Here is a 13,718-nt window from a genome sequence, read left to right on the forward strand (position 1 = left end):
AAGCAATGAAAAGATGTATATTTACTTTGTGTGTGTGTTTTGGCAGCGTCCATTAAAATCCTTTGGATGTGGATTTGTAACTGTAAGTGTGTGTGTGTGTGTGTGTGTGTGTGTGAGTATGTGTGTGTGTGTGGGAGGCCTCTGTCTCATGCACAATATGGTACAAACTATAAAACAGAGATAAAAACTAAAGTGTACGGGAGAAGAAACAACAACAAAGGAAAGAATGAAAAGTGGAGAGACACCAGAGAGAAACTAGAAGAGAGAAAGACTAGAAAGGAAAAAAAGAGAGAAGATGGGAAAAATAAGAGGGTAAAGGACAAAAGAAATAAAAATGACGATGATGACTGACTGAAAGAAAAAACAAAATAGAAGGTAGGGAATAGAAGGGAGAAAAAGGAGGAAAGGTTAAGGAAAAACAGAAGGACAAGTGAAAATACAAGGAAAGACTAAATAGACAAGAAAGATAAGAGAAAGGAAAGGATGAAAAAGTAACTGAATACAGAAGAAGAAAACTCAAGACAAAAAGAGACAAGGTACGAAATAAATAAAAAAAGAAAAGACAAGACAGGAGATAGTCAGATAGGCAGACTGTAAAGGAAAGACAGAAAGAAGAAAGAAATATAAGAAGGAAAGGAAAAAATTAGGAAGAAGGATGGAACAACGGCAAGAAAAACCAAGATAAAAAAGAAAAGGATGAATAGAACTATACAAAGAAGACAGAAGAGATAAGAATGAAAGTACAACAAGGTAAAAAAGGGAAAGTGAAGGAACGGGGTAAAAGAGAGGACAGAGAGAGAGAGACAGAGAGAGAGAGAGAGAGAGAGAGAGAGAGAGTAGGACAAGAAAGACAAGAAAGCAAATTAAGTACAGAGTAAACAGATAAAATAAAAGAAAGAAGAAAAGGCAAATTAGAAAAGATGTAAATAAGCAGAAAAAGAAACAACATGAAAAAGTCACAAGGAAGGAAAGAACAAGGTTCAAAGAGAAGACAAGATGGAAAGATGAAGAAATAAAATGAAGGAAGGAAGCAAATAATGAGGAGAACATGGTGAAAAATATAAAGATGTAACGATTGAAACACAACAAAAGGACAGAAAGAAAGAAAGAAATAAAGAAAGAAGACAGACGATAACACATGATGAATAAACACTGTACAGCAGGATATCTAACACTCACACACACACACACACACACTCCCTCCCTGTGTATCTTAGGACCGATAAACAAGCAGTGCAGAACCCAGAATCCCCTGTACCTCTCCATGTCTGTCAGCCGCGACGAGTCCCGGAAACCTTTGGCGAACGGGTTGCTGTCAATCTTCAGTTTGGTGATCTGGGAGACGCAGCAGGAGAGCGAAAAGGGTCAATGTCTCTCCTTTTTATGTACAACCATTACTCCATCTGGCCATTTGTTAGCTACTGCAACAGGCAGCATGCACGGCCCGCACATGTGCACTGAATGAAGGTCTGAGTGGCCAAAATATTACGTTTATGAGCTTTAATTACTGATATAAGAATGAAAGTTTAACTGGGACAACGAGACCCTTCACAATGGGGATAAAGAGAAGAAACCTTCTGTACAGCCACACTCTTTTCATACCACAGCAAAAAGAAGAACAAATCCTAGGCACACAATATAGAGCTTTTTTTAAACTAACAACCTGAACACGTAATGAGGACCAGTTCATTTTGTTCCCTCTTGGTCCGTCTGTTTTTATAGCTTTGGTACATTTAATACAATCAAATGATAGTATTATATATAGTATATAAATATATCATTTTCACTTTCACTTCTAACAACTTTATTACAGAGTGGAGCTTCTTCCTCCACATATGATCTTTGGCTGAATACTCTTTGTATTAACGCTCTGTTAATGGCTGTTGTTGGTTATTACGCCTTTAACTTTAGTCAGTCATGAATATTTGATGTTGTGGAAGAAAAGTGTTCAGGGGCTGTAAAATTGTGAGCACAGTTGCTGAAGCAAGATTTAGACTCACCATTTCTTTCTTTAATGTATTCTATGATCTTTGCAAATTTAAGTTATTGTGTAGTCACAAGCTGCTTCTACCAATGCAATAAGAAAATTAAATGTTACATTTTGATCATTTTTACCAAATCTGGAGATAATAACCTCATCCATTAATCCTAAGGAACCTCTCAGGGTTTTTAGCCTAGTAACAGGTCCACGAGGAACTGTAAAGTGCCTCATGTGAGAGACGTTCAGGTGATCAATATGTGGAACTCCATCACTGTAAAGTTATGTTTCAGAGAGGGATATGTCATGAACGATCTGGTGCTTGTCATTGAGTTTTATGGTGATTTGATTGTGTTTTGTGCTGTTCAGTAAACTGTTCAGTATCAAATGTCATTTCATGTAGCTGCTCTGGAGCGTTCCCATCGTACCACATGATCAACTTTTAAGCCGACATGGACGAGGAGTAAAGGAAAGAAAAATAGAAATTTTGACCATCGACTAAACGGAGCTTGTAGCTAGTTTATTGATTTAAAACGTCATGGGAGCTAACAGCTCAGTTTGGCAGTTAATCCAAAGAAGAAGAAGAGACAAGAGGCCTATAATATGGCCCACGTCAGCCGTCAATCACTCACCAGCTGGTTCTGATAGGCCGTGACGGCGGTGAAGACGGTCTCAACGAAGACGAAGGTGCGGAACTCCTCAGACTTGAGGTTGAGCAGCGAGGCGGTGTGGTCCTTCTTCTTGATGATGTGGACCCGCGGCTGGTACTTGTGCATGGAGTTGAGGATGATCTGCAGAGGACAAGCAGAGACACAATCACTGACACTGAGGACACAGTCTAACCAGAGGAAATACATCAGGGTCCGGTCTGGGCTGGTCTGCTGGAATCCCCTTTTAACACCTGCGAACTCAAAGTGAAAAAAACAACCAGAGTAAAATCCATATCTTCATTTATTACATATAATTCAAACTTCAGCTTTAGCTTTTAGGCAAAAATACGTTAACAAATCGTTAAAGTGACCCAAAATAATGCTAATTTTAACATCTATAATTCCACAAGAAGTGGACAAGCTCCATCTCCTGATGAAGAGCGTGTCATAAGATCATATGCTCCACAACCGCTACTAAACAGACCTTCTGTTAAAGGGTTGTTTTCAGGCCTGCATCATCATTCTATTCCTTCTATTTAACAAAAATGTTGTCAATAAACAAGAAAATAAACAGAGTCTAATAATAAAATAAATGAGAAGAAATGAATAAATATTGAAATAAACAGAGACTTTTTGTAAATGGTAAATTAAAGCCCTTTCACACTGGGCACTTGCATTGTTTCTTCATCGCTACTGACTCTGCGCAGCTTTGCATATATTTTGAAATGAAAATATCCAAACAAATATCCGACACAACTGACGTACTGGTCTGGGCGAAAAGGGGAGGGTAAGAACAACAAAGACATGGGAAAACAAAAAGGAGGGATGAGGGAGGGAAAAATTAGCTCGCAAAATGAAAGAGAGACGAAGAACAAAGCGAGAGAAGAACAAAAAGACAGAGGGAGGAATGGGGTGAATAGAGAGAGAGAGACAAGTGTGAACAGATAAAGTTGTTAACACTGCAGCAGCTCCAGGTGAGAGTTTCCCTCCACAAGCGTTCCTGTCTGGCTGCAGCCCAGGAAAGTGTTTTAACCTGATAGGACAGGTGCAGAGGACGCGAGGCTTTCTGGGTCAATGAGCTGAACTACATTCAGCTGCAAGGATGCACCATGGGATGGATCATTTGATTTGTAGTAAAATAAAGTAAAACAAAAAGAGTAAGACAGATTTAAAGTGTTACTTTATATTGATCAAATCATTTATCCATACAAATGCTCGTTTTTTCTGGATGGTATACATTTTTAAGATATTTTTGGGTGTTCATTTTCATTTGTTTTTGGATGCTGTCTGATCATAATATAATTAGGAATATTATTTCTGCATTTAGATTAAAATAATAATTATCAAGGAGTTTTATTTTTCAACATTCATTTAGTGAGGAAGGCTATCTTAAATAATGACCTCAATTATCTCTTCTTGGGTACATCGTTTCTTCTTAAAGCAGCATTTTTACCACATAAACTGTGTTTAAAAGCGAATATAAAATCAGCTCTATTACTGTATATTCACTGTAGGAATCAATAAATGTAAATAATAAAAGTGAAATGGCCTAAATAAAAAAACTATATGTCACTTTGGTTCTGTGTGCTCTTATTGTATTATTTGTTGTAGTTACTTGCATGTAAACAGTGACAAGAAGCTACTTTTGGACGAGTAAAAAAAAGGTGTGACACACACACACACACACACACACACACACACACACAGATAATAATGACCTTGTTTCCCAGGCTGTGTCTTACTGTTGGCTTTTAATGGATGATGGTTAAATGCTTTTTTCGGTTGTGAAATGTTTTTCTCTTCCATGCTTGGTCTTGCCTGAAGCCTTCAGTGAAAGCAGGATTAAAGGAGCAATTTGCTCTTGTCAGGCCAGTCATTTAACGTCACACTGGCCTTCAAAGTTCGGTTTTTTTTTTTTTTTAAATAACCTTTATAACTTGTAGAATGAACTTTTTAAATGTTTTTACATTTAGTTTGGTCAATATGCAAACTTAGCCTGAATAACTTTAACCAGAAGACACACGTTTAAAACTGGCGAGTCGTTTTAGATGCAGTTTTATAGGTTAGGCGATTTAAAGCTGCCTTTCTAATATACCGGCAGGTTTGTGTCTATTTTAAAGCCTCTATAAACATTACCGATAACGTGGGTTAATACGAGAGCTGTTTACAAAAAAATAAAATTGTAATAAAGAAACAAGTTCTCACATGTCCGTGTTGGTCCAGCTCGTTGTTCGTCAGTTTGACTTTCTCGAAGGAAACCATCTGCTTCATCAGCTGCTCTCCGGTGAACGGTGAGTCCGGGTGCACGTACAACCTGCGGTAAGAAGCAGAAGAGCAGCGGATCACATCCTCGCCTCTGATTGGCTGAGAGGCGTTCGAAACGGAACGTTCGGTGCCCAATCGGCGCACAGCTGTGACCGGGGCGAACTGGAACGTTCCAGGTCGCTTAGCAACCGCGTTCTATCTCCCTGTTAAAGAACGGCTGAGTTAGAACTTTAAGACGGTTTTTAAGGGTTTTTTTTAAAGCGTGTTTCGATATTGCGACACGAGATTAAAAAAAATAAAATAATTAAATACATTTATTTGAAAGGAAACTAATTTTCGGACCAACAAGTTACATGAATTGCCTAAATGAATTAAATTCTTTGTCAGTCCGTGTATTGAACACTTTACCAAAAAAAAAAAAACATAATTGCCCAAACAATATTTTCTCTACATATTTACTCCTCGATCATTCCTCCATTTTTTAAATTTTAATTGAATTAAGCATATTTGAAGCTTATGTTGATGCATTAAGGGCCTTAACCCGGATTTTCTAAATATTAAGGTATGAGTCCCTTAATATATCCTATCACCCAGCATGAAGCCGGGTTTCCTTCATTTATCTACATATTTTATCAGGCTAAAAGTGGTGCGATTTGAGTGCATTAAGTCTAAAACTACAGGAATCTGCACACAGAGGCCTGACCTTTTAATTGTAGAATGTAAACTTCCCATAAATAGTTCTAAAAAGAAGAAGCAGTGCAGGCCTGGATGGGTGGCACACATCTGACATCTTCACAACATCAATCAGCATCAGCACGGAATGAACGTTCCCAGATGCTTCCTGCTAAAGATTGAATTATTTCATCCTCTCAGTCACACGGCGGGGGCCTCGCACCGCGCTGGGCTCCGGTTTTTCTCCACGAGTTGCTGATAACGTTTTATTTATTTTTTTAAAAGAGAAAAATCCTAAATATGACACATTTACCACAGTGACTGGACGTTTGTCAGCGCTGTACAGTATTAACAGCAGCACCTGGAGCAGTAATCCAGCCGGTGAATGGCGCCAGGTAACGTAAATAAACATCTTCGATCCTTCCAGTAAAATAAGACGAACCTCATTGGAAATACAGAACTTTAAACCTCAAAGCTTCATGGTTAAATAAATCAATATAGAATGTTTGCTTTATTTGCCCCAATGAATTTTGAGATTCTGGAAATATTTTGTAATTTTTCTGCATGTTCTTTGCTTCCAGCGATGGGGGAAATAAATGAATATGTCTTTATGGTGGTCTCTCATTGAGGACTCGGTTCAGGTGGACTCTGAGAGCTGTGCAGGGTGGGGTCTCTGTACCTGGCGGGCAGAGGAGGGTCGGCCTTTCCGGCCACCAGCCAGGAGGAGCGGTGGTAGGCGTACCGGTACCGCTTATTATCCACCGGGACGATGTCCATCAACACGATGTACTTGGAGTCCTGGTCCACCCCGGAGAAAGAGACCCGGATGGTGGGGAACATCCTCCTGGTGGAGAGGTGACAGGTGATATTGTTGTTAGTAATGCTGACTGCACTTCACAACGAATCATAATTCAAATCAAATAAAGACAGTCGACCGTTTACCTTCCAGATCAGGTGTGTGTTTAATGGCAGAATCAAATCATTGTTATATATATATATGCACACCCCATGTACACAAATATATTGTGTACAACACAGTCTTAACTAGAATATACACGATTCAGTAGCCAATTTAAAAAATTTGATGCACTCTTATTCAGAGCTGGAGTCAGAAGTTTTAAAAGGTCATGTCGGCTCCAACTCACATCTCTCTTCTTAGAAAATCATGACACTAACAGGAAAGTCTGTTCAGTTATTGAATATTGAATTATTTGTATTTTTTTTTTTCCTAAATGTGATTTCAAAGCCTCACAGGAAATAAAATTCTGTCCGGAATAATTGAATTTTACTGTCTTAGAATCATTATTATTATTATTATTATTATTATTATTATTATTTAGTCTAAAAATATGCTGCTAAAATGAGCCAATTAAATGCGTATAAAGTGTATTTATTTTAGACCCTCCAGGTTGCTGAAACCTCGCTGTCCTCTGTGGTAACGTCCGGCTTTAGAGGCCACGTTGTGCAGAAATATATTTATTTAATTACACAGATTTATAAGCCTATAATAATATGGAATAGTTACAAATACTAACCTACATGTTTATTTAGACTATTTATTTGGCTCTGTTGTTTTTCAGAATAGAATTAAATATCTGTTTCTTTCGATAACTGAACTAAATGCAGGTCTATATGCCCTTGCTCTTTGTTCACAGGGCTGTAAGCTGACTAAAACATTATAACGGCACGTTTAAATGAGCTCTGCAGGTCAGGTGAGTCTGCAGGTGAGTGTTTGGATCTCCCACCGAGAGCTGCAGATGAGCTTTATTCTTATTTGAGACATTTTAGACCCTGAACACCACAACAGGACAACACACGCTGTCCTTGTTTTACAGTAACAGTAAATGACCTTGTAGAAGATTCTCTTAGCTACGGCATCTTTATTATTATCTCATTTATCTATGTAGAATTTAATGCTATGTTTATTTAGTGTGTTATTGTTGTTGTTGTTGTTGTTGTTGAGTCGCCTTTAATGGGACTTTTCTCGGCCGTTTACCTTCCAGACTTGGTGATGATCATCTCGGTGCCGAGCTCGTGAAACTTGTCCCACAGCTCTTTGGTCTCCAGGCTGCACGAGATCTTCGCCATCTCCTCGCTAGGGATGCCGGGATTGGTGGGGATGAGTGGCTCCGTGCACACTGCGGGCGCGCTCCCGCTGAAGTCCCCGTGCCCGTCCAGGGAGGACAGGTCCGCGAGGGACTGCTGGTTGCACGAGGACTTTTCCACAAATTGTTCTTTATTTTTATTTTATGGAAACATGAGAGAAAAAGAGAAATAATACAGCAGTGTGAGGATGATTTTCATTTTATTGTCTGTGACAGCAGCAACATCGAGGAATACAAAGAGAGATATACAGTTATAATCGGATAAAACAGCTATATAGTTTAAAATATTTGTCTTTTTATTGTTATTATTAATATTATAGATGATCCTGTTCCATGTGAGTCTGCAGGACAATGGGAAATAATAAGGGGAATAACATTTAGCTATTTATTACACATTTTAGTATTTAAAGCTCTAAAGCGTGTTTATCGTTAAGGGGAAAGAAACTCAAAATATAAAAATAAGTTAAATTTAAAAAATGAGGATCTGCCAGTGTTTTATTTTTATTATTAGAAAACCTCCCAGTTAAAGTTGACGCAGGTTAATTCATGTTGGGGGGATTTCTGTTCAAACATTTTGTAAAATAAAAGCTTCAAACGCCCCAAAATAAATTCCTTGTAGAGAAAATAAAATGTAATAACATTCATATTGATACTGTCTGTTTGTAGAGCTCTGCTCCAAAATCCAGTGAGGTGAAGTATTTATTTTATTAGATATGGATATTTATTAAGATGACCTACTTTGTAAATCTAACATCCCTTCAGAAAAGAAAAAAAAACTAATATAAAAATAGTAATAGTTAAATTCTTATGACTCAATTTTAAACTATACTCTGGTACCTGTCACATAAATACAAGGAGCTATTTTTAAATATATCTGTGAACTTAAAGGGATGTTACGGGCTTTTCCAATCACCTTTTTCACTTATTTATTTATTTGAAAATAGTCTAAAGCCCAGACTGTTTACCTCCCTGTCATCAGACACTTCATTTATTTGCCTTTTGCTGTTTTCTCAAGTGGTATCTGTTTTCCTCTCTGCTGCAGCCTCCTCACATTGCATGCTGCACCTCGCTCAAACCTTCCATTGACTCTCAGGATTTCTGCGTAAAACAACTTTAACAGCTGCAATCTTACGCACCAGTTCCCCCTGAATTAAACTCGAATTAAGTTTTCTATTTAATGTCTCGACCCGACCCTCTTCCATCCTTACCGAGAGGCTTGATGGTGTTCTCCTCCGTCTCTTTGTCCTTATTGGGCTTTCCGCTGGACATCAGGGCGGCTATGGAGAAAGCGTTTGCCCGGGATGAGAGCTGCGGTTTCGGGGATGACGTGTACTCCATGTCGGTGAAAAAGACTTGGACCAAAATATTCCCCTTTAAACGAATAAAGAAAAGAAAAAAGCCTCCAGAAAGGCTCAACTCCGCCTGTTTTTTGGCTCCCAGCGGAGGAAAGAAAAAAAGCGCAGGAAAAATACGCACAGCTTTGCTCCTCGATTACACTCTTTTCTTTGCGCACAATCTGCTCGCTCAAACGGATAAACACTCGCCACACTGGAAAACACTTGTCACTGCCGAGTTGTGAGTCTTGTTGGATGCATGTTGAAGGAAGCAGGAGGGGACTGACTCCACTGACTTGTGCGCGTCCTGCGGTGCCAGATCTGAGGCCGGCTGCTCTTTGGGAAGCTTCAGTCCGATTCACCCTCCCCTTATAATTCCAGTCTGCCCTCCAATCACTGCCTCTGCTTCCACGTCACACTCCCACTGTCCCAGCAGCTCTGATACCGAGCAGCCAATTAAAAAACCTGGAGCTGTCAGAGGGTTTTTTTTTTTCATGTCAAAGACCCCGAAGAGAGTGTGTGGTTAAAGAGGAATAATATGGGAGATCTTTATGACTTTATACTGTCTGTACTGGGGGTGTTGACAGTGGGAAATTACAAGGAAATTGTAATTATTTGCTCTCATTGCTGAAGTATTACGAAGGGAAATAACAAGTGAAATTTACTTTACGTTAGTAGCCCTCTTGTGGACCCCTGGAGGGCCCCCAGACCACATGTTGGGAATCACAAACCCAGAATGTCAACAGTAGAGACGTTTGCCCAAGATGGTGCTATTTGATAATTAATGGCAGCAGTGAGGCCATGATGACAGCTTTGATACACACATATTTTGATTTTATAAAGTCCCACAAAGATTCAGTATCCACTCCTGTTAGTATCATCGCACAATGTGGAAGAAATTCAGAGGTGCTTAAAATTTTTGGTTTGAAATTATCAAATGATTTTTAGTGGAACACATTCTGAGTTACTGCAGAAGATTTTAATATGTTCCAACATATAAAATATGAACAGCATGTAGCATGTTGTTTACTAAAGCAGGGCTCTTCGTGTATATATATATTATATTTAAATTAATATTTTCTGTATTATTTTTTAACATTCTGTAAAAATATGCAACTTGGTTATTTCTGATGCTGTACCTTATGGTGTCGCTGCTTTATATTATAAAGGCATTACATGTAGAGCTGGAATGATTAGTCAATTCATTAATTAAATTAAAATCAACTATTAAATTACTATTTTCTCTAAAATTCTCTGATTTCAACTTCTCAAATCTGAATATGTTCTGGTTTCTTTGTCCTCTATGACAGTAAACTGAATATTTTTGGGTTGAGGACGTCACTTTGGGAAACTGATCAACATTTTTCACCATTTTCTGACATTTTATAGACTAAACAACTAATCGATTACTCGAGAAAATGATTGACTGCTTAATTGATAATGAAAATAATCAGTAGTTGCAGCCCTAATTACTTACAACCTGTTGTGCCACCTGAGCTATAGCAACACTGTCAACTGTAATAATAACAATGTGTCCACAATCAGAGGACACCAGCAACACTTCCTGTAAGGTCAATGAGCTCATAAGAAACATTATACAGAGCTCTTCCATTTGTAAACATATATCATACATTTACCAGTATTATTTAAAACGGGTTCACATCACAAACTCTGTCAAACTGTTTAATCTGAGCTCGGGTTCTCCGTCGGCCTCAGTGTTCCTGTGTGTTGCACTGCAGCAAGTTATTCATAATGTCTGATGTAATATATGTTTGTACTGTTTGTGTTGTTGTTTGTTTAAAAGGTTTTGTTATGAATGTCAAACACTTTGGGACGACAAACACTCTGTTAATAAAGTCAATATATCAATAAGGTGTCTCTAGGGCACCTCTCATTGGCCGTTCTCCCCAGGTCAGAGCCTGCAGCCTACATGTGTATGTACACGGAGCTGTCTAACTATATTAACTTTGCCTGATGACCGAAACGTCGTTAGTATCCCTCTTGTGTGTTTGTGTATTCTGACTTCCCAGGTTCTCCATGGTGGAGGGGCGGTCATGTGACTCAGGTCTGTTTGGTGACACCTTAGGTTGATCGACATCCATATTCTTCATATATGTTTACAGTCTAAATATAATTCGATGATTTGTTCTATTTTTTCCCCATTAAAGGAGTTTTTCCTGAATTGAATTGAAGGTCTAAGGACTGATGATGCCGTATGCTGCACCAATTTAAACCATCTTTTGGCAAACTTGTGATTTGTGATATTGGAGCTATATGAGCAGGAGGAGTATTTGAAAAGTGTCCTGAGACAACTTCTGTTATGATTTGCTGTGATACAAATAAAACTGAATTGAATTGAATTAAATTTACTTGACTTTAACAAAGTGAGAATACAGTGTGCAGGATTCTTGTTTTTGTTTCCCATAACCTTCCAATAAAATGTGCTACAATACAATAAAGCTTCAAAACATACACTAGAATTGTATCAACACACTAACTAACTAACTCATTATCAAAATAAAAAAAATGATGTCTCTGTCTCTCTCTTATTTTTGAGACTGAACACAGTTTTGCTCCTCATTCATGGGATGTGAGGTGTGTGCGAGACCATCAGGAAACTGTGAGAAATGCCTTTACAACACACACCACACCAATACACACACCACACACACCACAACACACACACACACAGAACCTTATTGAGTGCACGTTGAGCAGCAGTCTTCGGGTTAATCCGTTCTGTGACACACACCAGTGAGCCCCTAATCTCTTCACACCACACACACACACCACACCACACACACACACACCCACCGAAGCTCTCATGTGACAACAGGAAATGCAGGTTATTTTTTATGAGGCCTTTTAGTAACAGTAATAATTTCTCTTAACAGTGGCAGCCAGTTGGTTTTAATGGCGACAACAGCCCGGCCTGCAGTCTATACTGTAGGTTCTCCAGATTCCTGTTATCGTCTTATTACTGTCTTTAGTCACTCATTCAATTTATATCAAAGGAGAAAGCTTTCAGGACTGATTAAAGAAATCTTTTTTTTTCTGTATTTGCCTTGCTTTTAACTTGATAGGGACTGAATCCGGTCTAGACGTCACCTAAGGCAGAGTCTTTATCGAGACTTAATGTTTTTTCTTCCTCAACACGACTGATAATACACAGCAGGTCAGAGAAACCACTTCCACTACTGTCCCCATTTTACATTTTGAATCAACACGTTTGATGCTGAAGCTTCCGAGCAGCACCTGAAGGCATCGTGTTTCTAAAACGCTGACTTCTGATTTTTTCCAAAGGTGTCTGTATGTGTGTGTGTGTGTGGGTGTGTGTGGAGGATCACCTCTCATCCTCAATGTCACTCTCTCTCTCCTCTCTCTGAGATGGAGGCTCACATAAACACAGAGCCAGAGACTGGCGGAGCAGCTAAACCCATTAGGAGACTCCTCAATGCAAATCCGCTGCTGCAGATATTTAATAAGAGACCTGTGCTGGCAAATCAGATTACCTTGCAATTGGCAGTGGATAATGTGCTAAAAGCTTTCCCACTTAAGCGTTACTCCTTACTGAATATTATTCACACTTTGAGGGGCCAGTGCAGCCTTAAAGAAACAGCCGGCCTGAAAGTGAACAGGGGGAAGAAACAGATGGCGATTAGTGTTGGTGCCTTTTACAGCTGAATACAGGATGAGTCACAGATAAAACTGGGAAATTGAGAAGTAATAGTTGGCTAATGGTTTATAGTTCAAATCCAACTGACTGAAAAACATTGGTGAGATTTAAAAAAAAATAACGGTTAATAAAAGAATAACCACTGTATGTTAACACATGTTCACCTTGTCTTTATGCCTTTATAATATGAGTTTCCAAACTTTTGATGTGATTGTTTCATTGTTTTCATTGATTCCCAGAACTAATTAACCTCAGTTTTAACAACATTTAACCCTCTGGAGGTCATTTTGCCATCTTTCATTCATTTTTGTTTTTGTTGAGCACCTTTTAAACTCCACATGCATAATGTCCTTTTTGTCTGACTTATCATTTTGTCAACAAAGTATAAAGCTACCAGGAACACAAAATACTAGTCAAATTACAAATAATCAATCTTTAGTGATAATCTCTTTTTTTAAAGGTTGGGAAAAAAAGTTTCACTATTTATACACACAAATACCACAGAACATATTAGAAATACAACTATAATAGAGTCTACATGTTAAGTCAAATATCCCAAATTATATTTGAGTCTTTTTCCTTCAGTTTGCCTGTAAATCACTGAAAATAATAAAAATGTAAAATGAAAAAATAAAAAGAACAATTGAACATCACCACTTTCAACTGGTTTTCTCTACATCAGTGATACTCCCCCTCTGACCATTTTCTAATTCAGAATGAAAATGAATTGATTCACAGGGATTTTTTTGTTTGCTAGTTTATTCCAAATGTTCAACAATGTCCCTTGGCTATGCAATCTGTGCAGGGAACAGAGGAGGTGATACTTGATTTCTGCGAAACGTTCACGTACACCCGACCTGCGTGAGGCTGCTGTGACCGGACTTTCCGATGAGTGAGGACAGCAAATGTAAAAAGGTAAATTAATTGATTAGTTATTTGTTAACAATGTGAATAATCACCGTGTGCATACTGAAAGGATCCAAAATATATTTTGTTAGCAGGTTAGCATGCTATACCCGTATGTGCTGACTTTGCAAA

At 38.4% G+C, this 13,718-nt stretch overlaps 1 protein-coding gene across 1 annotated transcript in view; it reads right to left on the minus strand.

The window, feature by feature from the left end:
* tbx20 (T-box transcription factor 20) overlaps positions 1 to 9,008 on the minus strand; it is a 12,874-nt gene extending 3,866 nt beyond the window's left edge. Inside the window, exons 1-6 of the mRNA XM_035673199.1 lie at positions 8,879 to 9,008; positions 7,562 to 7,799; positions 6,245 to 6,409; positions 4,834 to 4,942; positions 2,611 to 2,769; positions 961 to 1,335 (exon numbers count right to left, since the gene is read on the minus strand). Coding sequence (XP_035529092.1) covers positions 961 to 1,335; positions 2,611 to 2,769; positions 4,834 to 4,942; positions 6,245 to 6,409; positions 7,562 to 7,799; positions 8,879 to 9,008 — 1,176 coding nt within the window. The remainder of the gene's footprint in view (positions 1 to 960; positions 1,336 to 2,610; positions 2,770 to 4,833; positions 4,943 to 6,244; positions 6,410 to 7,561; positions 7,800 to 8,878) is intronic.
* Positions 9,009 to 13,718: the final 4,710 nt, after the last annotated feature.

Source organism: Morone saxatilis, unplaced genomic scaffold, assembly GCF_004916995.1.
Source record: "Morone saxatilis isolate NCDOM2014 unplaced genomic scaffold, NCSU_SB_2.0 Contig24, whole genome shotgun sequence".
NCBI lineage: Eukaryota > Metazoa > Chordata > Actinopteri > Moronidae > Morone > Morone saxatilis.